This window comes from Corvus moneduloides, chromosome 17 (assembly GCF_009650955.1).
Source record: "Corvus moneduloides isolate bCorMon1 chromosome 17, bCorMon1.pri, whole genome shotgun sequence".
Classification (NCBI taxonomy): domain Eukaryota; kingdom Metazoa; phylum Chordata; class Aves; order Passeriformes; family Corvidae; genus Corvus; species Corvus moneduloides.
The window spans coordinates 2,589,164-2,615,612 of NC_045492.1; the positions used below are offsets into that span (position 1 = coordinate 2,589,164).

The following is a 26,449-nucleotide window of genomic DNA, read 5'->3' on the forward strand; positions in this document are numbered from 1 at the left end:
GGAGGGATCTTGAAACCCATCCAGTGCCACCCCCTGCCATGGGCAGGGACACCTTCCACTGTCCCAGGCTGCTCCAAGCTCCATCCAGCCTGGCCTTGGGCACTTCCAGAGATCCAGGGGCAGCCACAACTTTTCACCCTGCTTTAAATGAATCACTCTCACACACACACATACAACACAGACAATGCTTTCCACCTTTCTCAGAGGAAAGAAACAAGGATTATCCATAAACTGAAAACACCTGGATCCCAGATTTTGCCTCCTTTAACAGCTCCACGAGAAAACACCATCACAGCTGCAACTTGAGTTGTCTGATGAGGGCAAGTTAAATGAGAAGAGTTTCCCAGCAGGAACTGGAGTGGCTTTCCCAGGGAAGGGAAACCCTGGGCCCCTGAGCAGCAGCTCCAGGAACTGCTGGCAGGCACAGCTGCTTCCTCCTGCACTGCCCTGTGGTGCTCTGGACAGGGAAGTTCTGCCCTCACCACCAGTCGGAGCGAGGCAGCAAAATGTTTACTGCAAACATCTCAGCTGTTCACTGGTGTTAAGCAACAGCTAAGGAACTCAGTGATACCCAAAGCAGAAAGGTGATCAGTCCTCAGACATATTGATAAACTGAAGGCTTAAGGCACCAGCCCATCCTTGAATAAGAGGATGAAGAGGTTCCAAGGGCTGAGGCTGTCGTTGCTGTCTGGCTCAGTAACCAGGAAGCACAGCACACACTCGCTGCTGTGATTCCCCTGCTGTGCAGAGCAGGCTCTGTGCTCAGGTACAGCAGTGAACAGCAAAGCCCAGCTATCCCAGGGACCAGCTGCACTGCCAGGTGCTGCCTCTGGGTGCTCCCGCTTGCTGAGCTCCCACATCAGGAGCCTGAACAGCATTAACGGTTCTGATAGGATTGGGTCTTCCCCTCCCAGCTCCACCTGAATGCTCCTGTTGGGACCCTTCACTGCATTTGAGATGCTCCCCTGTAATTCCTGGAATAAAATACAGCTGCTTTAATAACATCTGTTAGCACAGTGCACAGCAGAGATCATTGCCATGATGAAAAACAAAGCCAGGGCCCCAGCTCTGTCCCTAAACCTGTTGTATCAAACTTAATTCAGCTGATTTCTCCTTAGTGTGGGGGATTTTACACAGAACAGAATCCCAGGATCACTGAGGTTGGAAAAGACCTCCAAGGTCCAGCCTGTGACTGATGTCCACCTTGTCACCAGCCCAGAGCACTGAGTGCCACGTCCAGTTGTTCCTTGAATATCTCCAGGGATGGGGATTCCAACACTTTCCTGAGCAGCCCCTGACAATGCCTGACAACGGCTTCAGTGAAGAAATTCCTCCTGATGTCCAACCTGAACCTCCCCTGGCACAGCTTGAGGTTCTTTCCTCTTGTCCTGTGCCTTGTTCCCTGGGAGCAGAGCTCAACCAAAGCTCAGCAGGCTTTAAAGTGGATGTCCCTCATGTAGAAAGAAGCTAAACTACAGCTAAACCACAGCCAGATCACTTAAACAGGATAGAATTGACAGCAGCAGCCACAGGTGAAAATTAATCGAGATATTTAATACAGTGCAATCCATAGTAGTTTCTTAATTAAAATAATTGTGTGCATGTATCTGAATGGGTTATCAATTATCACAAAAAAGCAATAAACATTGTAGTGCTATGTAGAAAAATGTACAACTGAACTTGAAACCATCCCTACTTTCAAGAGAGTGTGGATCAACTGCAATCATTCTCACCAATTAAAATGGGCACAGTGACTACGTCGTTGCGGTGACAGACACAGGGCTGGCCACACAGCAGTCAAGGGATATAAATAGAACTGGCAAAGAACTAAAAACCTAAAGCATTCTTGCACCTAAAACACAATAAAGAAGCCGACGGTGGCTTACGATTTTTCCTGGATTTTAAATGCCTTACAAGACTCCTAGACACACTTAAAACTGACTTAAAATTACAGAGTGTTTTTTTCAGCTTATTTCAATTCAATATATGGCCCAAATTGAAGATGAAGATCCAGCAGTGGCAGGAGCACAGTCCAAAAGCTGAGTGTTGGATTTTGCACATACCTTTTCTACAGAAATTCAACCGTATCAACAGCAGGCAGTTCTCCCTGCTCCCCCTTCTCTCCTCTGGGCAGACCATGCTATGCAGAAAACAGCAATGCAGTTCCCACTGCTCTGGGTTAAAATTAAAGATAAAGACATTTTGCTTATGCTTTCTCCCCAACAAAACACATTTGCACCCAGAATAGGTAACCAAAGTCTTTTTTCCAGCCAGGTGCTGCTGTGGTTACATGGTTCCTGCCCAAGCTTCCAGCTCTTTCATGTCATCATCCTCTTCTTCCTCTTTCTTCTTGGCTGCAAAACCACAAAAGAGAACAAGTGAGTGGGAATCTTGACAGAAGGCAGTGGCCTCTGTGCCACTGACCAACCAGTAAATGAAGCACCTAAGGCCAGCTGTGGACAGAAAATAAACAAAACCTTTTTGACCTGAAGTAAAAGGTGCTTTGCTGAAAGAGCAAAACTTCCTGATGTTCCCACTTTGAGGGGAAAAAGACAACAGCTCACACAGTTGAGGAAGGCAGTGGGCATGGAAGTTAAGGTGGGATATTTTTCCATAATTTCCAAGCCTCTAAGCCCCTTTGAGAGGGATGCAGCTTCTTACAGAAACTCATCTGATGTCTCCAGTATTAATCTCTTCCCCATCAAAAGTAAATTCCTTATTCCATCACTGAGTACTGCAAATGCAAGAAATGAGGTGTTTGGGTCAGGCAGGTACAGAATTTGGAGGGGCTGAAGAGCCCTGGGAACATCCCACTCTCCTTCTGCTGTGCTCCCTGGCAGCTGGGTGGATGTGGATGGCAGGGAGCAGCCTGGACGCTGCCTTCTCCTCATTCCTGGTTGTTCCAGGGCAGAAAATTCTGCTCTTTGTCATAACATGACAAGTCCAGTTTCCATGAACTCAACAAAAAAATGTTTGAACCCACAAATAGCTGCAATAATTTTGGAAAATGCCAAAAAAAAAAAAAAAAAAAGAGTCAATTCCTGGTCCAAGTGGTTTGTGTCATTCCAAATGAAACGTTTACGTGAGGAGAACTGAGTCAGCTCCAAGCTCCAGACCCCACATTTGTACAAGGCCAGAACTTGGTTTTCTATATTAAGCTCCTCCAGCCTCCATTAATCAAAAACAGCTCCTGCCTGAATTTCTCCTGACACCACCAGCAACAAAATTCCTCATTCAGACTGATTAAAGCCAAAATCCAGACAGATCCTGAGAACCCGAAAAGCAGGAAAGCTCATGGTCATTTTCCCTTCAATGGATGGAAAAGGAGCTAACAGAGTCAGCTCTACCTCAAAAGACACATTATTATTCCCAAAAGGACAATTACACATGAACCTGAACCATCAGGGACAGCATTCCCTTTGGAAGTCTGACCCATGGTAATCACGAGCAAACTTTTAATCCCAGTTTTAAGTCAATTTTAAGTGAAAAACAATTTAGGTTAAAAAAATAAACCCACACAAAATCCCCACCCAACGTCACTCCAGAATCCCAGTTTTTCCCAAGTGCCAGCCTTGGAGGCAGCTTTATTGAAGCAAAAAGTAGCCTGCCACTTAAATACATTAATGGAATTAATGGAATTCTCATTTCCATCCAAAAGCAGCTTAGCATAAATCCTGTGAAACACTGAGCTTTATGCTCATAGTTTTTACTATCAAAATTGTGCACAAGTTTTTATGACTTCAGGAAGTTTCTGTAAGTTTTATGCTGTGTAGCTCCTTCAATCTGTCCACAATTACACCACCTCTTACTTGTGTGCAGTCACAAAATGCAGAGAGTAGATTTGGGTCCACGACATTGTGTTTGAAATCTATTTAGAGAACAAACCTCATTAAATCAGCCAGGGAATAAAAAAGGCAATGCACTGGTTCATTTAATCTATTTTTCCTGAATCAGATAAAGGCTCAGACTTCACGTATTCTGACAGAGCTTTCTCCCCTCTCCCCAACTCTGGTCAGCAGTTCTGCCTCACAGAACACAACTAGCAACACACAAAGTCAGTGGTGTCAGAATAAAAGCAGTGTAACACACAAGGAGCAGTGGCACAAAGCAGAACCTCGGTGGCCGGCAGTGCCTGCTGCTTCCCACGTCCATCCAAGCCAGGAAAGGCAGCAGGATAATTATAGATACACTGACCACTTGGGATTATTTTCATCCACTGTTTTTTTGGACTTGTTTTCTCTAAGTAAAAGGACATGGACTAGAGCTGCAAAGTTGACAGCTTATTCATCGTTTTCAGGCAGATTCAGCAAAATGGGCTGGTAAAGCTTCATACCCTCCCATCAGTGCTGCCAGGAGTGTCCCAACTCAGCTGAATTCCATGGGGAATGTTCATACAAGAGGGATCAGTTCAGATTTAAGAGCAGCTTTGAACCATCTGTGTAAATACAAACATTTCTTGTCCATCCTCCATGTAAAATCCTCAAGCTAGCTGTAATTCCCTGGATATGTGTGCTCTAGGACCGGGATGATCCTCGCTTTGGGTACTGCAGAGAAGGCCACAGACTTCCCAAAGAGGGGACCCCAAGGAAGATCCTCCCAAAGGCCAGAAAAGCAGGGATCAAATTAAAACCCAAAGCAGCAGCAAGGATCCATGGGGGAATCTGAACCTGCCTGGCACTGGATGACCCCAGAGGTCTTTTCCAGCTTTAAGGATTTTATGAGATAATTTACTCTGTCCTCCCTTTTACAGCCTCAGGGTGTCTGTCAAGATTTCTTCCTTGTTGGCCCAGCAGCATCTGGAAAAAGGCTCCCTTCTCCCACACCTCCACTGCACCCTGAGCATCATCCAGGCTGCAGAGAACCTGGATGAGCTGGAGCAGCAAACAACTGCTCCTGTGACGGGGAATGATTTTTGTGCTTCTTGTGAAAGGCAGGTGCCCCTCACAGAGAAATGGTGCTGGGTGTGATTTGGGATCCAGGAAGCAATTCCTGCAGCCAGATCTCCCAGATCCGAGGAGCTGGCAGATAAATAAGCACACTTTAAATGATCCAGGATGTTTCAGTAAAGGTTGATCCATACCTGGCTTGGAGGGTATTGATATTGAGGGCACATTTGGTAGTGGTACTGTCTCCGGACCACTGATTTCCAGCAAGTTTTTGTCTAGTTCTTCTTGTTCTAGTTCCTCTAGTTCTGCCATGAGTTCATCCTAGGTTTTCAAGGAGAAAAAAGAAAAAAGAAGGAACTTTAAGTCATATTTATTAACAAGCAGATTTAGCTGATCATATTATTATGGAAAATAGCACAAATGAACAGGATCAGAGCAAAGGGAGGAGATGAGGAGTCTGATTCTGATGTGATTCCTCTACTTGATCTCTTGGAGGGTGAGGAGGGTGGGGAAAGCAGAGGACACAAGGAGAGATCCAAGTCCAAATATTCTCAGGTCAGGCCATCCAGACCATTCTGAGCATAAAGTCCAGGTCACAGCCACCAACAGTTCCAGGAGAGATTTCACACCCCAGTACTGCACCCAGGCACACACAGCATGCAGAGCTCCAGAGAAACATCTCCTAGGAGTCACAGTTCCTGGAGGGATTCAAAAGCCATGCAGATGTGGTGCTCAGGGTTAGTGATGGGGCTGGCAGTGCTGGCTGAGTGGTTGGATTCCCTGATCCCAAGGCTTCCCAAGCCAAAGGATTCCACGACTCACTGACAAAAACACAAGCAAACAAAGCCATACCTCATCAAATTCCTCCCCAAATCCTACTGGCTTGGAGATGGCTGTAGAGATCTCATCTGCCAGCTCTTGCTGTTCTGCGATGTCCTGCATTAATTCATCTACTTTATCAATGTCCCTAGAAAAGAAAGGAAAGAATTCGGTACCAGCAGGCACGTTCCCAATCCACGCTGTATTTCCTGGGTTCTGTAGAAATGCCACACCATGGTGATATTTCCAAAGCCCTTTCCCCAAACACACTTTGCATGCAAGTCTGGATTTTATCCCCCTGCTCTCAACACAATTGTAGATGTATTTTTAACTTTTCCCTGCAAGCTTAGCTCCCAGCAGTTATACGGACACCAAGGAGAGGTTTTGTTCTGCACCACTGATATTAATAATAATCTGCTCTCTTCCCTGATTCAGCATTATTACATCCACAATATTTGCTTCTGGAGCAAGCACAACATTCCCATAATGCAGTTTTACCTTTAATTATTGCTACATACACCAACTCCACTGCACAGAAAAAAGTTTTAAGTCTCCCCTTGAGGCTTAAAATTCTTGCTGCTACGAGATGGATCTGTAACTGCTGCAGGCTCCCATTTTCTTTAGACCACACTGGTGCTACCCAGCTTTTGGATAAACACAGAAAATAAAACAGTAGTAAACTGAGGAAGCATCAATATTTGTGTATTTTGTTCAATTTTAGTTCAAGTTTGAGCCTTTCAAAAGAAGGTTTTGCTACTCCAGCTCCACCTTTGGTTTGAAACACCTGGCATTCAGCAGACCTAACAAACACCAAACTACAGATCCCATGGAAAGATGCAGGAGGGAATAACTTACATGTTGTCATGAGCAGCTTTCATAGCCTTAGCGGCAAAACCCATGTTCTTAAGCACTTCAGTGTTGGTGTTGGCATTCTCCAGGGCTTCCCTCTGGAATTCAATTGTTGATAACGTGCCATCGATCTGTGCCAGCTGCTTCTCGTACCTCTTCTTGCGCTTCAGGGCCTGCAGGGCAGCTGCGCAGCAAAGGAAAGGGTAGGACTGATGAGATTTATGCCCAAAACAGCCGTTCACCAATTTGCACCAAGTGCCACTCAGCCCAGAGAAGTATTTAGCATGTTCTAGTGTTTGTTGCCCATTCTTCCCAGATCAACTATGTTGCCCCACCCTTGCATTTGCCTCCTTCAACATCCAAGCTCACCCACTTAAAAACACCGTTGTTCACCCTCATCCCATCAAGGAAGGCAGCATTGCTGGTGCAGCTCCTGCCAGATGAGGTCTTTGTGCTGCTGCAGGTCCCCCCTCCTGCTGAATGCCTGGGAGAAGCAACTTGTTCAAATCCCAGGAGAAATGTTCCCTCAGCTTTGCACTTAATGCTGGGAAATACACATTCTAGAAATGATTGTATTTATGTATATTTTGTATTACTCCTCCTAGAAGGTGCTGTCCACACAACAGCCTGAGCTGAGAGAAGCCCTCACTGAAGGCGGTTTGAGCAATTTGCTGCTTGTGAGCACTTGTAGAACTCCTGCACTCTGCAGGAGGAGCCCACCCAGGACAGCTCCCACCTGTGGGATGAGTGTGGGAGGACTGGTCCAACCTGCTCTACCCCTCCCCACCCACACAGGGGAGCACCCAGCAGCTGACAACAGCCCACAGCCAGCTCTTCCCAAGACACCTGGACAGAAATCATGGGCATGGCCATTCCTGAAACACTGACAGGGAACACCAACTACATTTACACGTAGCTGTATGAGACGTGCTCGATACCACATCCCTGGAAGTGTCCAAGGCCAGGACAGGGTTTGGAGCAACAAACACCAAGTGTCACGTGGAGTAAGATGCGAGTACAGCTTCCCTTTGTGGCACTGCCACTTCCCCTCCTGCTCTGGACTGACCTGTCCTCTCCATGACAGCCCTGGCCATATCATACCCCGTGTACTTTAAAACCTCACCTCGGCCCCAAGCTGCTGCTCCAACAGCCTCACCCTCAGCTCCTGAACCCAGCCACACACAGACTTCATTTCTTCAGTGCTCTGATCTCTGGGAGTCTCACAGCAGAAACCACTTCATGTGACACAGGATCAGCTCTGCTAAAAACCAGTCTTGGCCCACCCAAAAGCCCAGTCACGCACACCAGGAACGGCAGCAAATAAAAGCTTTAAATCTTTAAATCTCTAAGAGATGTTATTTCCAAGCAGAATTTTTTGAGGAGAGCAGAAAACAAGGAGTAGGAACTCCTGACAAGAGACAGGTTCCCTTATCTCCCCTTCTAGAGGGCTGATAACTCAGTGATGTGATCAATATGTTTCTGCAGCACACATGGAATCACTGCTCTCCTAAAAGCTGATCAAGCCCACAGGCACCCCGGGTGTTTTGGCAGGTGCCATCCTGAGATGTTGTCAGTCCTGCAAGATGAAGTCCTGCTACCTGAAAGTCCTAAACAGAGCTTCAGCTCTGCAACTGGTTATAAATATGCTATATTTGGCTAATTTCAAATTAACTAACGTGTTAGAGAATAAAAAAGCACTTTTTTTATGGGAAGGCTCAGCTAAGGATGCCAAACACACAGAGTAGCTCAGGATGATTTAACAGAAGCCAGCAAAAACACCTCAACTATTCCAACAGAAGCCCAGGACCCAAACAAGCCTCTGCACTGACTTTCACTCCAGTTGCCAGTAAATCTCCCTGGTTTTGGGGCCAGTCCAACATCCACTTGTTTGACAGGAGTGAGAACAGGGGGTTTTCAAAGGACAGTGTTTGCTCTGCAGAATGAGGCACGACACAAATATCCCAAACATTCCAGCTTTATGCCAGATGATAAAGTGATGAGCAACACATTACTGGGATATTTCAGCTGGTTCATTCTGCACTAATGGGTTAATTAGGATATACGAAGTTTTCTTACTCAGAAAGATAAAAACTGTTAATAAGAGTGTTTATAGAGTGACAGATGCTGGGGAAATGCCCAACAACAAGGGGACACCCTTTATTTAGAATTTTGTGCCTCGTGGAGATTTACTGGCAAAACCAGAGATTTTATAGCATTATAAAACATTATATAAAGCCAAGTCAAGTGCTACAATTTATGTACAGCTCCCCACTACAGCTTTCTCTGAGAACAATTACAGTTTGTCTACATTTCATGCTCATGTACTTTAAAACAAGCTGCTCAGACACCAAACATTGCAAGAATCATCGTGAACGATCAGAAGTTCTCATCAGGATTGTTAGGTAACCCTGTCCCTCCCATTCCCACCCACACCACTTCTGTACCAGAACTGCACTGCCCTTAAACTTCACATGGATTTGGGGTATTTTCTGCAAACATTTCCTACCCCTTAAGACCAAGGAAGATACTTATTTTCCTCTCTCCTTCCTAAAGCCAAAGCAAGGACAAAGATCAGGAACCTATTGAAATCTTATGAACTGCCAGAGTAACACATTTTTATTAAGTTTTTATTAAAGTCAAAGCTATAAAAACTTAATCTGAAGGGAATTATCTCGGCTCTTTTCCTCAAAAAAAAAAAATCTTTTTCCAGAATTTTAAAATAAATAAGAACCAGAGACAGTGGGGTACAGATGTCCTGTGGTATTGCGCACATGCAAGAATCGAGTGTGTCTGAGATCAGAGCAGCACAGGGCCTCTCTCTGCCCTGCTCAAAGGCTGCTATCACATCAAACAGCCATGGAAGAGGCTCTCCTCAGCACCCACACCCTGAATTTTGCCTTTACTGCTTCCAAGACAGTAATCACATTAATTACAATGCAATTCATACCCAGCTTTAATTGCTGCGGAACTGCTTCAGCAGGACCTGTGACCATACACCGAGTTTAAAGCATTTATCCTCTGGCCAGCCAGAGCTCACCCATGCCCTAGAACGTGTTGCTAGAGAGATCCCCAACACATTTTTCTAGAAACAGCTGATCTCAGCTTTCCAGCAGTTGAACAAACTCCTTATCTCAGAGCCAAAAGCCACGCAAGATTTCCAGGTGGCTGGGCCAGCCTCTCACAGCAGCTGCTGCACAGGGCCTGATATCCAGAGGTTCAACTGCAGAAGTGGCTGAATTTACTCTGGAATATCCCTATTATAAAAAAAAACCCCAGCAGTACCAGTTCACATCACCAGCTGCTTCAAGAGGGGATTTAACATTTCATACAACCCTCAACAACAGCAAAAATAGTTGATCATTCCACGGACAGTTTTCACAAGACAACAGCAAGAACCTGCCAATAAAGGGTGTTTTAGACAACTTTTACAACCCACACCGTCTCCTTAACAGGCCCAGTGGGTGTTTTAACTCGTAAGTCCAATGTGCAGCATGAATTGCAAGCACTTAAAAGATCCTCTAAAGAAACAAACAGAAGATAACAAACCTTAGCTGCATTTTATTTGAATTATAATAAAGCTTTCAGAGAATACACGTGACTGAGGGAAAAGCAGTTATATATACTTATTATTATTGTTGTTGTTACTATTATATTAAAGGTAATACATTTAAAACTACCTGGGTGACTCCTGACCTCCATGAGAAGACAGTGAGCAGGCTCAAAATGCCCTCCTCCATGTGACATTTTGATACATTAATTGTCTTTATTATCAGCTATGAGGGGGATGTTGGAGGCAATTTTTGTTCATGAAGATTGCCCCACAGAGCTCTGACCAGTTAAATGGCTATCAATGGTTTATTACCTCTTTTCCATTGGCAAAGCAATGTCAAATTTCTCTCTGTTAATGAGCACCAGACTGTGATCTCTGCAGTTCCTTTTTACAGAGAAATTCTCACAAAGAAAACACCAGATTCCAGGGAGGGATAAAACTGCAGCTGAGTCCAGTGAGATCTGGGCTGGCTGCTTCAGTTTCCTGAATGTAAAACATGCCTAAAACTACATTCAAAGAACATTTTTCACACGTTTTAACACATAAAAAGCTATTCCTTCTTCTGTATTTTGTTTTGGTTTGGGGTTTTGGGGGGGGGGGATGATTTGTCATTGGTTGTTGGTTGGGTTTTTTATTTCCAGTCTTTGAACTGCAAAATTCTATTTTAATTTTCTATTTATTTGAATTTCTGGGGCAACCCTTACTGCTAGAAATTCCAGCAGAAGTTCTACACTTTCTGTTTGACCATGGTGATTCCCAAGAATCCCAGGGTTTCACTGGGATACCACCACAGCACGACCCAGCCCTCGAACAGAAGTGAGAAGCAGGAACTCATGTGACGGTTTCCAGTCGCTACTCCTGACTAATGAACACCCAGAAATGGAAAGAGCAGAGTCATTCAGCCAGCCTCTCCTCCTCAGTCAGCAGATCAGTCAGACAAACATGACTGCTCACTCAGATAATTTCACTTTGTCCTCCAGAAATGCCATCTGTAGAATTTGATGTATTTTGAATTATTTTAACCTGTGTATAGGCAAATTATTATTATTAAATGAGCTGTTGTAAGTCTAATTTTTTTTTTTTTGCAATATTTACAGCAGTTTGTTAGTCAAATGAGATGAATGTTCACTGTGATAAGCAGCTGGCAGGATAATAAAAATACAATTTTACTACCTGGTACTGCATTCAGAGAGGAAAAACTGACTATGAATGTCAGTGGTTTTTGTTAAAAATCAACAGCCCTGCTGCAAATAAATATTCCTTACACACTGGTAGGACAGGCAGTGTTCCTGGGATATTTATGCACACAGCAATTCTGTGGAATTAATGCTTTTAAATATCATTAGTAGGAAAGTTTAGATCAGCAGATAAAAACCTGGAAGAACAAGGCTTTGCTCTCTGCATAATTGGAACTTCAAGTTTTGCTGGCAAAAACACATTTCAGGTTGAGAGGACCAAAGAGCACTGGGAATAAACTCAGAGGTTTCACTGAATTCAGAAATACACCTGACCAAGGTCAAAGTGTTGGTGATGCCAGAGGATTTGTCCCCACATAGTGCCGGTGTCTCCTGCCTCTGCAAAATCCTCCCAAAACTCACACTGACACCTCAAACAGAGAGGCTTCTCCTCCAGAGGAAGACTCTGGAGTTAATAGCTTCTGATTACTCCAGCTGAGGGGAAAAGTAACTTACTCTCACATCTAATTCTTGCTTTCTCTCTGGCAGAAATGGCAGCAGCAGAGATGCCAGTGCACAGGGCCAGCAGCAATATTAATATGGCATGAGAAAGCTCCAGAGCAGCCTCAGAAAATAACGTGCACCAAATGTCAGCCAGGCCAAAATAATAAAGAGTGCAAGAGCTGCAGAGGAGCTTCCCAAACTGGGGTGCCTTGGCCCCTCGAGCTGCAAGCCCAGGCACTAAATAGGATTGAGATAATCAACTTAATAGTGGAAGAGCATTTTGCACGTTACCCTGTGCATCCAGCTATCATCTGCTCCACGGACAGAAGCGTCATTATTTTTTGCTGCTTCTGAAAATACCATTCCATCTTCCTGGCACTTGCCTCGGCAGCAAATTTAATCAGGAACAACATCCTCGCTGTCCTTGGAACGGGATGAACAAGGGGCATTGGGAGGTGGAAGGAGTAATTGCCTGCCTTGCCTGCAGTGGGGAGCTTTATCTTAGGCAGCAACTCCTTATCTCTCATTCTACTGAAAGCCAGAAAACTGCCCTCAAGATCTCCAAAAAAAACCCTAAGAAGGGAATTTAAAGCAATTGACAAATTATCCCCCAATGCTACGAGCAGATAAAAAGGTGGATATAAACCCCACTACAGACTGACCAAACTTTGAGTTTTGCCTTGAGTAAGAATCTTTCTGCAGAGGTTTGATAGCTCCAGGAACTGTTAAACCAGGATTGTCCGTGCTGGCTCAATACAAAGGCATCCCGGCCACACCAAGGAATGCTCATCCCAGGCCAGGTGAGCCTCAGAACACAAAAAGTCAGGTGTGATTTTAAGCATCATGATCGCCAAGTGGTTGGGACACAGAGGTACCGAAGCCTGGTTATAAATAAATCCTCACTGATTCCAACACTGATCCTGTGCACAGCAGCAGGAGTTCCTCTCCCGTGAGGATCACCTCCGAAGAGCTCTGCTGTCTCAGGGATGTTTTCAGGTCTAAAAGTCACTTCACGTCTGAAGTCATGATCACACATTTCTCCCCATACCAGGGCCTCTCTCCAGTGCCTGCAGCAGCCTCCTGTGCCTTTCTTTTGGGAAATGTGCACTTCTAGCAGGGAATCGTGGGCAGAGTTCAGGCTTGGTCCTCCCCTTGTCTTTCTATGCCTGTTTATTCACTCTCTAATACAGTTTCCAAACCCTACCCTCCAAGGAAGGCAACTATTCCCAGCTCAGAGATTGTGACTGACTAAAACTACTTCAATAAAGCACCCAAACCCAGGCCAAGAATGCAAGAAGGTTTCTGCCTAATCTTTTAAAATACAAGATTACAACTGCCTCTTGAGCACAGCACTGCCAGCACATTCAGTCTATTGTGCAAGAGAGAAAACAAAACAATAAATGCTCCTGCTCTAAAAATCTATGAATGTACAAAAGAGAAGAAACAAGAGATAAAGAAAAAAGCATCTGTAGAGCAGCAGTCAGGGCTGTGAGACAGCAACACGCAAACACAGGAGGAACCATCACCTTCACACCACCCCTGGCTCTGCTCAGAGCATCAGCCTCTGCACCAGGGATTGCAGATGTTGTCCCACATCACAGCTCAGAGGGGGTTCCTTCAGCCTTGGAAGGTGATTCCTCTGTCCCTTGAATGTCAAGGCAACACTGCTGTGGTCAATAACCCTCTGTAAAATAATCTCCAGGCAACTCTGGGACAGTTTTGTCGAAAAAAAGGGAAAAAAAATGTCATCTACAGTGAGCCTTGAAGTTCAAATGAGAAAACCAGAAAAGAAATCCCAGTTACAGAGACAGCTTTGTTCCACCCAGGAGCTGGAATGAGTCTAAGAAATGCTGGTTCAGCCAAAACCATCCAGGCCTGAAGCTTCAAACCATTACTTGAAATCTGATCCACCCTCTGGAAGCAGAGCTTGCACTGCATTTCCCAGTTTTCACTGCCTCACTCCTTGGGCTCCTGCATGCCTTTGGATGACAGCAGGGGATTGCAAGGCATCTGCAAAGCTGATCTACCCAAAACACATTTCTTCTTTCCAAATTAAATTAGGTATTTTCCAAGGCTGCCTGAGTAAATTATCCTCTCTTACCCCTTCCAACTGCCACTAACTTTGCTGGTTAAAAATCTGCACCTTCTTTGATGCACACATAAAATTCTGATGTGAAATGAGATAATTATTCAATATTCAACCAAAGTTTAAACTTTTAGGATGAGAATTGCATGCTCCCTAAGGTGTCCCTGAGATTCTCAAAGCCTGCAAATACTCTTCCTGGGTTTTCTTCTTCATTTTGTGGTTGCTGAAGGTAGTTTGTTAAATAGAATTCCAGTGAAAACTCAGAATCTTCCTTTGAATCTCTGCCAGAAATGCATCAGGTTCGGCTTTGCAGGAATAGAAGTAGCTCTTAAGTATCTCAAAATGCTGTTTTCTCATAGCAAAAAAAACAACCAACCAACCCAGTTCCCTAAGCTGAACAGTGTTTTTGTAATTAATTCTCAAAACTCAGAAGATCCTACCCTGAAGTGGCACATTTCAAGACCATTTCTTCCTGGGGAATTAAAAGAGTGGCTGCCTCGGAATCCAGCAGGCATTTTCCAGCCTTGAACCATTATTATTAGAGCATTGCCAAGTCCAAGAATTTCACTGATGCTGTCATAATATTTAGCATTCTCTTAACAGCCTAACTTCCCCAGATGAGATATTTTGGGATGTGAAAAATTACTTTTTTCGTGAATGCTGAGATTCCAACACTGACGACTACGGGGAAAAGCTGAGAACACAAACCTTTTGAAAGCCAAAAGTTATAAGGCAAGTAAGACAAACCATATTTATTTTTAAGAAGTTTGTACTTCTTGACTCAACCTCCAAACACTCCAGTGGCAATGCTGCAGTACTTCTCTCGAGGTGAACTGCAGTTTTTAATGGCAATCCCATGCTCTGAGGCCGGGATCAGCTCCAGAGCCAGCAATAAACTCTGTTCCTGCTGATGGGGCTGCCAGGGAAGCACTCACAAAAAAGCCTTTCTGCCTCTCACTGTCCTCCCAGGACAGGGCACGTGCAGAGCCCACCATGGAGAGCCTGCCAAGGCATTTTAAGGAGGTACCACCCTCACTGGAGATGCAGTGACTGGGCACAGTTCCCAGGCAGCCCACTATGAAGTTTGCTTTGTATTACCTTGTTTTATTTCATAACCAGTCAAAATCACCTCCAAATTTTTGAATACCACTGATGTTCCTGCCACTCTGGCATTTCTCTTTTCAGTTCAACCCCTGAGCAACAACCCCTGTGCACTCACCTGAAGTAAACACAGAGTCCCTAAATCTGGATGAAATCCTGCCAAGTCACGAGGAGCACACACAATGTGGATGTTTGGTAACACTTACACTCCACCACAGGAGTGAAACAGCCCTGGCTTGCTGCACACGTGGATCACCATGCACATCTCATTATCACACAGAATTACAGAATAAACTAGGTTGGAAAAGACCTTTGAGATCATTGAGTCCAGTAAACGCAAGAGAGATGGGGATACTGGTTATCTGGAAAACTCCAAACTGCCATCAGTCCAGAGCTGCAAGACAACAGCTGCCCACATAATTATCCTATAATTGTGTTAGCTCCTGGAAACTGGCTATTGACAAGGCTTCATCTCAGCAGTGAACCCAGGGGAAGCCACAGCAGAGCTTTTCCAACTGGGCTTCCAACTGGAAGGACATCATGGACAGAACTGTCACTGCCTTTGCCACAGCCTAGCACTGAGCTTCACCCAGGGGAAACTTCTGCTCTTCTGTGTCCCACCAGTGCTGGGTCACTGTGGCCACTCCACTGCCCTTGGTAGTGGCCACGAGGAAGGTTCCCATGGAATTACAGTGGTTTGGGTTGAGAGGGACCTTAAAGATCAGCCAGTGCCATGGGCAGGGACACCTTCCACTGTCCCAGGCTGCTCCAAGCCCCGTCCAGCCTGGCCTTGGACACTGCCAGGGATCCAGGGGCAGCCACAGCTTCTCTGGGCACCCTGTGCCAGGGCCTGCCCACCCTCCCAGGGAACAATTCCTTCCCAATATCCCACTCCGTCACAGTGAAGCCATTCCCCCTTACTCTGTCATCCTGATCCTTGTCCCAAGTCCCTCTCCAGCTCTCCTGGAGCCCCTGTAGGCACTGGAAGGGGCTCTAAGGTCTCCTCAGAGCCCTCACATCTCCAGGTGAACACCCTCAGCTCTCCCAGCCTGGCTCCAGAGCAGAGGGGCTCCAGTCCTTCCTTCAGGAACTGTATCCCTGCTCCTGCTCAAAGACTCACAGGGATGACTCAGAGCAGAACAAATCTCCTTATCACCAGCTCTGCTGTGGCCTTGGGCTGTCTCAGGGTAAGGCAAAAGTCTGTCAACATCGATGCCTGCCCTACTTAGGATTCTCCAACTGCATCCTGTTTGTTTCAGGTACTTTGTGCCAGGAGGTCCAGTTTGCTGGACACCTGGCAGCAAACTTGATGGAAAGTCAGGGATGAGAGCTGCTCCAGCTTTTAGTTTTGCAAAAATCAACCATTTTTAAGCGGTGTGAGTAAATGACAAGATTTTACTTTAAACCCCACTCACACCCACACTTTGCTGGCTGCGAAAGTCAGGGCATATCCTGCTGCTCACACTACAGCCCAAAGTCTCTGGGACAAGCATCACATACTGCCCCAAAAACAAGAAAGGGCAATGCAGTTTTGGGTTTTTGGGAGCAAGAAGGGTTGACAGAGGGACCTGAATGATACAAGTGCAAAGGCCAGCAATGTCCCAGTCCAGATAAACACTCCACAACTCTGCACAAGTCTAAGTAAAAAGAGGGTTAAACCAAACTGACAATTTGCATCACCTGAAAATTATAATTTTTGAACTAGCCTAAGAGCCCTGGAGCAGGATTCAGTAATTAGGCCTGGAGTTTAATGAGATACTAGACTCTAACATCTAATACATTTTGAGAGAAAAAGTGATAAACACGAAGTCAGTGGCTGCAAACTTGCCAAGCTTCCCTCCTGACAGAGAACAGGAACAGAGGAAGGATATATTGCATCAAATACAGTTACCAAAGCTGGCAATATCTGGCAGAACCACAGGGGTTTGGGTTTTGTTTATGTCACTTTTAAAAGCAGTTTTTAAAAAGGTGTTTGTGAATCCTGCCAGTGCTCCCAAACCATTTTATACCAGAGACTCTTGTCTCCGAAAGGCTCTGCTGATCATAGGTAGGGTAGAATCCAAAGGAGAAGTTTCCTCTAGTTTTTTAAGATCTAATTTAAAAGAGCAATTATGACTTCTCCCAAAGCAGGTGGTGAATGCCCATCAACCTTAGGGGAAGATGAAGGACTTGAGCCTGCACTGCCATCAACATTCCTACACTGAAGCCCTGGGTTATGGATAAGCACCTGGAACATCAATTTTGCATTACACTGTGACTTAAAACACAGAGAAGGCAGGCTGAGGGCCTAAAGATGGGCTGGAAATGCTGCAGGATTCCTGCTTCCCCTCCAAAGGCATCTGACGATTCATGGAAACAAAAGCAGGGTCTCATGATTGGATTCTGGGAGCAGAATCACTTCTCTTGCCGAGAGCCAAGCAGGATCTTTAAACCACGCTCACAAGCAATGTCTGAGGCCTCGCACACACTGTCACAGACCCTTTGAGGCCATGCCCATGCCCAGAGCTGAGGCTGCGGCTTTCCCCTCCCTCAGTGCCAGATCCTTGCCACACTTGGAAGCACTCAGCGTCCTAAACAAAACCATCACAGCCATCCTGCAGGCACTGCTGCCGTGATTTAATTAATGATCCCTTCGTCCCTTGCTGGGAGAGCCCACGTCACCCTCAGATGCTATCACAGTTAGTGCCTCTGAGCAGGGACTGCTGCCAGGAGAGGCAGAACTGCCCTCCCTCCTCCTTCCCGTCACATTCCTGCCTCCCTCCCCCAGCCAGCTCCAGCATTTGTGTGGTTAAGTGTGGAAAACAACTTTTCCTTCCTTTTTTTTTTTTAGGAGTTGGGTTTTGTCTGGCTCAGCAAACTAATCCAAGTCATGCCCTGCCCACATAAACACCAAGAGCAGCACAGAGGAACAGGTAGGACCAGGCAGGGCTGCTCCTGGAGCCGCCTCACTCAGCCAGTCCCAGCTGGACATTCCAGGCAGGTTCACTGACAGGGGCAGTTCTGACACCAGAATCCTCCAGCTGCAGGGAAATCAGATCAACAGACTGATGGGACAGCTTAAAAAAGGCAAAGGGATGTAACCAGATAATTTCCATTACACACCATCACCAGAGGCAGCACTGAGAGCCCCAAGTGGGCTTAAAGTCAGGACTTCAGCCTATGCCCAACCTCCTGGTTTGTTTAGTTTTAGTGCTGGGTGGAGAAGAGGAGTGTTCTCTTTCCAGGAAAAGCCTGAATTATACAGCAGGAATCCAGGAGTGGGTTTGCATCTATTTTGTGTTCTCAGTGCTGGAAAAAAAAAAACCAACACTGTATTTATGTACCCTGAAAAGAGAAACTTTGACATCAGAAAAGAAAAACCACTTGCTAACAGAAACCAGAGTGGAGGGAAAATCCATGAAATGTCCACTCTCCTGCTAAAGTCTGATTATATTTTGGACAATATTGGCTTTTCACCCATCTATTAACACCGTGGTGTTAATTAATAGAAAGGTCAGATCAGTGGCAGGCAGGCTCATAACTGCATCCGCTCACCCTGGATCTGAGCTCAAGCGAGCTGCTTTTAACACTGGCACTCTAAAGCAGCACTGAGTTTCTCTCCCTGCTGTAATCTTCATACTGAGACATCACTTGAGCTTTGGGTTCCAGGAGAAACAGACCCTGGCATTGTTATACCCAAGGTAGTCAGAGCTCAAGGAATTAACCCCTTGCTCCTCTGTGTGCCTGTGCTATTCCTCTGGCAGCTCAGCTTTGCGTGATCAGGCACAGCCACAGAAAAGCACAAACACCAGAGCAGCAGCGATTAGGATCAGCTTAAACTGCTCTGAAGCTGAACACTGAACCCTAGAGCTCCAGAACCCTTGGAATAGATGGAGCAGCTTAGTTTGTACCACGAGGTTTGAGCGCTGAGAAAACATCCCAGATGAAACAACGCCACGGACAAACTGGAGCGGAATAAAAGGAGGCAGCAGCAGCACGGGGCTCCCAGACAGGCTCACAGCTGCACTCTGCTTATGTTAGAGCAAAGTTTATTTTCAGGGCAGATGTAAAATGCAGTGAGACACTGGCTGATCAGTGCTCAAATCAGTCGGTACTGCTGCTGCTCCTGTAAATTCACTGAGAGGAATAAATCCACTACTCGTGAGGTAGAGCAAAAGTGCGGGAGAGCCTCTCAGAGGGGTGGGGTTTTCAAAAGATTGAACATTTCCATGAGAACACAAAACAAAGCACAAGCATAACCCAAGTTCCTCCCAGAAGAGGGAAGAGTAACTCGCCTGTTTTCAAAAAACCCTCCTACTGATGATTAATCTTGATAGCTTTTCATCCCATGGACAAAACATGGCAAGCACATTAAAGTCGTCACTGCTGGTCTCCCCAGCACACTCAGAACTCTTCATGCAAGTTGAAAGCCTCCCGTGCCAAGAAACAACACAGACTGAGGAAATTTCTACTACAAAGCTCCTTATTATAACCTCAGAATTTCCTGAGTTGTCTGGTTACACAGCCTGGATACCCTAAATGCAGATCACGAAAATACACATCTAAAATGAGTTGATAAATTAACAAACCCCTGCATATGCCTGGGGCAGGCATGGGAACCAGAAGCCTCTAAGTTTCTTAGATTTAAGCTTTCCTTAGACTCCAGAAGTGCTGCAGGAATGAGTGAATGAGCCTTTGGAAAGCAGCTCACTTGGCACCTGAACAATCACTCAGTGTGCTGGGGAGCAGAGAATGTTTCCTCAAGTGTGCCAGACACCCGTCTTCCCTCTGGGACAACAAAAACGCCATTCCAAGTTTTCCCAAGGTGGCTTTAAGCTTCCAGGTAAGTTCCCTGCCCCACTGCATCATCTTCTTTTGGCTTTCCCGCAGCAGCTTCCAGGAGCATCAGTAGCACTGCCCAGCTGAGATCACAAATGTGCACCACCCACAGGAGATTCTCAAGGAACAGGGACACGCAGCATCTCCAGAGGGAAGTGATTACATCTTGGAGAACTAAGCCTAGGGATTCTTCATATTTAATTTTTTAAAGGTTGATCCAACACTTAAACAAAATAATCTCTAGCTAATTATCTTTTGTTCAGGTTTACTTGAAAGCATTCCAACTATATCAAAGTATTTCCGTTAAAATGACAGACTTTCACACCTAAAACCAATACATTTTTATTTTCAGTTAAAATATGGATTTAAGTGACCTTGCATCAAAATCGCATAGATTATGGATTATAAACCAGCCTGAAGTCAGACAGGGAAAAATCCAGTAACTGCCTATAAAAAAATGCAATTTGTAGGAGCTCAGCTGATGACTGACAACTTGAACTCAGGAAAACTGAGTGTGTCCTGAAGGGAATTCACTTCCCAGCAAGGCACACTCAGCTGCCTTAACTCACAGCCCAGTAAGAACAGTTGGCCTCTCAGCCCCAGAAATGGAAAAAGAGAAATCCATCCCTACCCTCCTCCTATTCACAGCTCCTTAATTACTCCTCAGGATCCTGTGCTGCTGCAAGCCCTCAATTAGTCTGACCCAGAATCCTGCCGGTGAATGGGCAGGTTTTTCTCCTTCCTCCACCTCCAAGGAAATTTAATCCCTCCCCTACCCGAGGTTCTGAAGGGCAGCAGAGAGGGAGGGAGGAAGAGAGGGATGGATGGCATTACAGTGGAGCGAGACAAAGACCTGAACAGAAAGTTTAGAAGTTTGAGAGGCCCGGTGTAACCCAGAAGATGAAGAAACTGCAGAGACATATTTTAGTTCTCCTCTCGAGCTCATTACCAAACTAGGCCAAAAACCACAGCACAGACTCACTTACTAGAACTGTTGCAATGTATTTGATTTAGAACTGACTTGGTTAAGCACCAAGTCAGGCTCTGCTGAGGTCCTCTGACACATCCTTGAGCCCTTGTACGCTGGCTCCATCCACGTCACACAGGGAAGTTCTAGAGTGTGGAAGGAGGCTTAAAGTGCTGACTGAAGTAGTGACATGAAACTCCTAAGGGTAATTACTGCCAATTAACCCTTGCTAGACGTGTGCTTGCAGCTCCCTGTGCTACAGGCAAAGCCACTCCTGCTCCTGCACAGAGAGGGCGACATCCGCACAGAAATCAGGATGTGCTTTCCTGAAAACTTTTGGTGACCATGCTAAAACACACAAGAAGTTTGTTTTCAGAGCACTGGAATACATAACCTGACAAGTGCTTTATCTCCAGACACACAGACACATCAAGCACTGCCTGGAAAACACAGCCAGACCTGCCCAGAGAAGCCAAGTTCCACCTGGGAAACACCAATTCCATTCATAAGCTTTAGGAGTGTGTGTGGAAGAGCCTCTTGGAGGGGACTGAGGAGTGGGAATAAACCCCAGAACAAATACTGTTTCTAAAAGAATGAATATTTCCTTGAGAACACAAAACGAAGCATAAGTACAACCCAAGCTCTTCCCAGAAGAGGGAATATTAACTTGCCTGTTTTCAAGAAACCCTTTTCATGCTGGCCAATTTTCTCCCTGGAAGTTCTTCATCCCACGGACAACAAACACCACACACATCAAAGCTGTAACTCCTGCTCTCCCCGACACGCTCAGAACTTTTGGTAAGAGCTAACAAAAATAAACATAGATCTAACTAAACCCTTACATTAAGCGGGGTTTTGGTAAAGAGTTTTGTTGGTTGGAATTAAAAACCACCACCAGAGCAAATCAAGGCCTGATTCCACGGTGCTACCCAGCTTTTCCAGCTGCACCCAGTGCCGGGATATTTTCCTGACCTCTCCCCAAAGTGAGATGGGCAGGGGACGGGAAGGGAACACCACGGAGGAGCCGAGCACTATCGCGACATCGGAATCACGAGGCAGTGACGCGACACCCACACGGGGCTTTCCCCACGAGGGAAGGGGAAGTGTCCCTCCCTTCCAGAGTGAGGAAACACGGCTGGGGCGTAAATCCCGCCGGGAAGGGCGCTGAGGCATAAAATAATGGCAATAGGTACAACAGAAAGGCACCAAAGTATAAACTAAAGGCTCCGGGTGTAAAATAAAGCCGCACGGACGAGTCCGCGCCGCCCAGGGCGCTCCCGACCTGTTGCCCGGGTTCGGGGCGGCGCGGCCCGGCCCCCGCCCCGCTCACCGCGCTTGTTTTTGGTGCCGTGCTTGCGGGCGGCCGCCAGCTCCTGCTCGATCTTCTTTTCCAGGAACTCCTGCTTCTTGCTGAGCATCTCCTCCGTGTCGCGGAGCCGCTGGATCGCCTCCTGCGGGGACGGGCCCTTCCCGCCGCCCTTCCCGCCGGCGCCCGTCCCGAACAGCTTCCCCAAGAGCCCCGACATGGCTGCGCGGGGCCGGGCCGGGCCGAGGCCGTGCAGCTGCGGTGCCTGCTCCCCTCGCTCCGCTCCCCGCACACACCGACCCGAGGCCCGAGGCCGCCGCCGCCGCCACCCGACTCCGCCCGCCCGCCTCGCCCCGCCGCCCCCGCTCCACCGCCCCCGCTCCGCCTACAACTCCCGTCGTGCCTTGCGCCGCCGCGCCGCGCGCGCCGGAGGGCTCCGTGCGCGGGGGCTGCTGGGAGATGGAGGCACGGCCGCAGGGAGGCGCGGGGCACGCCGGGAAGGAGGTGTCTCCCGAGCGGAACCCGGCAGTGGCGCTGGGGCGCGCTGACGTCACGGGGCCCGGCCGACGTCACGGAGCGGTTTGACGTCACGGGGCGGGTGTCGGGCAGGGAAGGAGGGGCTGGGGCTGGGGGGACACGGCCGGGAAAGGTCCGGGAGGAGCGGCTGCTGCCTGGGCCCTACCCCAGGATGCTCCCCGGACTCCCGCACACCGTGCGAGAGGAGGAAGGTGGGGCTGACACCGTGGCTCAGGCGGGCAGGGGTCGGGCAAGGGGCCCGGGGGTGAAGGGTCACAGAGTCATTAAGGTTGGAAAAGACCGCCAGGGTCATTGAGGGGTTAACCTGTGACTGATCCCCATCGTGTCACTCAACCCAGAGCAGTGAGTGCCCCGTCGTCCTTCCCTGGACACTCCAGGGATGGGGACCCTGGGCAGCCCCTGCCAAGGCCTGACCACCCTTTCTGGGGAGAAATTTTCCCAAATACCCACCCTGAGCCTCCCCTGGCCCAGCCTGAGGCCGTTCCCTCTCCTCCTGTCCCTGTTCCCTGGCAGCAGAGCCCGACCCCCCCGGCTGCCCCCTCCTGTCAGGGACTTGTGCAGAGCCACAAGGTCTCCCCTGAGCCTCCTTTGCTCCAGGCTGAGCCCCTTTCCCAGCTCCCTCAGCCGCTCCTGGGGCTCCTTTCCCAGCTCTGTTCCCTTCTCTGGACACACCTGAAGTGGTCAAGAAGTGACCACGGGAGCCTGCCCAGGACCAGAGCTGGGCACGGAGCCTGGAGCGGGCTGGGTGTGAATCCCAGCCAGTCGCCTCCTCCTCCAGCACCCATCCGCGCTGCTGGGGTGACCCCCCTTTATGTACCCCTCAAGCCTGCTCCAGGCTCCTGTTGAGATAACGTGCTGGAGAATTTATTCTTTTAACCTTCCCTTTCTAACTTGCCAACTGTACAAAAGCGAGTTTTTAAACCCATGGTTGTTTAATTGGTGGTGACTCGCTGTGAACTCATTTCCTGGACTTTTGAGTCACGTGCTCAGAGCTGTGGGGGCAGCATGGACATAATTCCATGCTGTGATCCATAATTTCACAGTACCTACGTACAAAATTCCATGAGGAAATGGAGTCTGTACCTCAGCCTGGTGCCAGCCTTTCCTGGATACTTTGGACTTCTGTTTCTTTGTGCTTGGCCTCAACCACCTGTAAAAGGGATAAACCCCCATCTCTAGTCACAGCAGGGTTGTGACAACATTAATGAACAACACACTTGGATAATAATAATGTTTGTCACTGGAAATCACCCAAGAAAATTAATCACTGCTTTGGAGCAGAGCTGGGATATCACACACCACATGGAAAAGAGGAAAAATGACCCAAATAAATGCTTGTTGGATAACAGAGCATTTTTGTGCCTTGAGTAAGAGGGAAAAGCACTGCTCTGGGAAACACAAAGAACATCCCACGTAGCAGGTGGGAGTTCAGCAACAGAGCCCTGTAATGGCTCCTGCCTTGTTCCATCTCCCTAACATGCAGATAGGTGGGAAAGGCAAATACACAGGAAAAATCCACTGAGGCTGATGGAAACACTGCCAGGGCCGGAAAGCTCCCAGCTGACAGCACAGGGGGCTGAGGAGAACAGGAGGAGCGAGAGCTTTTACCTGCCCTTCCTCCCACACAAGTGTCTGCTGTCACCAAGCACCACAGAGCTTTGCTCTGATCCAGTTCTCCCAGGGCATGGCTCTGGCTCTGGGCTTCTCCTGGGAACTTCAGAAAATGCCAAGATGCTCCCAGAGGTGGGTTTGTAAAGAACACAGCTGTGCCCAGGACACAGGATGGAACCGGTCCTGGGAGAAAAATCAGTGCCCTGAGCACCTTCAATCTACCCTGGCCAGTGGGCAGGGCTCTGCTGTGGTAACAGAAACAACAAATTTGGGCAGAAATCTTCCCTGCAGGAAATGGAAGAGTTTGAAGACATCTGAGTTTGCAGGAGCTGAAGCAGCTGGACAAGAGCGGGGCAGGGAGGACGATCACTCAAGGTTTCCTCTAAGAGAAGAGTCATTTTGCTCAAGATAAAACTTGTTTTGGTTCAACACCACCCCATATGCAAACACCTATCAAGCATCCAGGGTGGCACCTCTGAGCCCTCCTGTCCCAGTTATGTTCAGGAAAGTCCTCAGCCTTGTATCCCTCAACAGTCACACACAAGGCAGCTGTGTGGCTCTGCTCCCACTCCCTGAATTACACCCAGTGTAGCCAGTGGAAGCTGGGTTCCAGCATCCTGCTGAGCTGGGGGAAAGCAGGATTTGGGAAGGGCAGGCCATGTCTCCAGACGGTGCTTCTGAGCTGAAGGAGCTGCACCCACACATCATCAACCCCAAAATAGACCCGACTGCAGAGACCACATAATGACACATACAGTGTGGTACAGAGGGGAGGAAAAGAGGAAAAGTATATTTAGCCAACTATTTCCTGATTCTGTTCCCCTCCTGGGAGAGCAGAGTAAAACAAACACTGTGGGTAAATAAACTCTGCCCTTCAAAGCAGACAAGAGCTTGCACAGAAGCACAGACACACCTAAGGAGGAAGGACCACCTGGATGTCCCCGGCCCAGTCAGCTCATCCCAAGCACATCTGCTCAGGGCAGGATGCTCTGTCCAAATTGGTACTGAGATCTCAGGACATTTCTGCAGCCTTCTTCCTTATACTGAATTAGAATCATGGAATCACAGAGTGGTTTGGGTTGGAAGGGACAACAAAAATCATCTTGTTCCACCCCTCTGCCATGGGCAGAGACACCTTCCACTAGCCCAGCTTGCTCCAAACCCCATCCAACCTGGCCTTGGGCACTGCCAGGGATCCAGGGGCAGCCACAGCTTCTCTGGGCACCCTGTGCCAGGGCCTCAGCACTGTCACAGGGAAGGATTTCTTCCTAATATCACATTTAAATTTTCCATCACCTTGAGGCCATTCCCCCTTGTCCTGTCACTCCAGGCCCTTGTGAAAAGTCCCTCTCCAGCCTTCTCGTAAGCCCCTTTAAGTACTGGAAGTTGCCATGTTCCAACATGTCCCTGTCACCTCTCTTCCCATCCCTGTGCACCTCTGGAGCCTGGCTCCAGCTTCTCTATCCCCTCCTATGAGGCAGGGGCAAGACCTCTCCTTAACCTTGTGTAAACCCTCAACAACCCCTTCTCCCAGCCTCCCCTGGAAGCCCTGAGCTCCCATTTCCTCCCACCTACCAACAGCTGGAGGTGAAGAAACATCACAAAAAATCTGAAATGAACAAGTAAGTTAGCAAGTGAGTGAGCAAAGTGAACTGGTGGCAGGACCCATCCTGACTGGAATTGCGGGACTGTGTCCCAGGAGTGACAGTGTAACCCATCATTAGATGGCACAGTCTGGGAGCACAGGGTACAGCCCTCTGCAAGCTGCTATACTTAAGATTTTAAGGAAGGAGACAAGAACACAGTGGGCTCAAACAATGGGCTGGATCAGACCAGTCAGACCAGTAATACTGGGCTGACTGCTGCAGTGGCCAGGAACAGCCACAGAGTCCCAGACACAGCCAGGATTTCTGTACCCAGGAGTGACTGAACCCTGAAGCACCTCTGGATAAACAGGTTGGGAATGCAGCACTTTGCATCCACAGACACCTTTAGCAGCTCACAAACTCACAGGGAACTCACAAACTCACCAGGGAAAGCTCAGCTTGGCTTGCCCTACACTTGGAGAAGGGGAAAGCATGGGACAGCAGAGCATGAGGACACATCCCAGGAAGGCCTGGAGGCAGCAGGGATGTGCAGGTCTGGGTGCAGATCCTTCCCCAAAAGCCAGTGGATCCTGTGGCAGTGGAAAACCAGAGGCTGAGGGCAGTACAGGAAGGAAGGAGCCTGGCAGGGCACTG

At 47.7% G+C, this 26,449-nt stretch overlaps 1 protein-coding gene across 1 annotated transcript; it reads right to left on the bottom strand.

Annotated features, from left to right (window-relative positions):
* Positions 1-1,533: 1,533 nt before the first annotated feature.
* On the bottom strand, positions 1,534-22,411 carry CHMP4B (charged multivesicular body protein 4B). Its single transcript, XM_032127038.1, has 5 exons — positions 22,086-22,411; positions 6,561-6,738; positions 5,739-5,853; positions 5,081-5,207; positions 1,534-2,354 (listed from the first exon to the last, which is right to left on the bottom strand). The coding sequence occupies exons 1-5, from the start codon at positions 22,279-22,281 to the stop codon at positions 2,287-2,289; spliced, it is 684 nt and encodes a 227-aa protein (XP_031982929.1). The 5' UTR covers positions 22,282-22,411; the 3' UTR covers positions 1,534-2,286.
* Between the last annotated feature and the right edge of the window lie 4,038 nt (positions 22,412-26,449).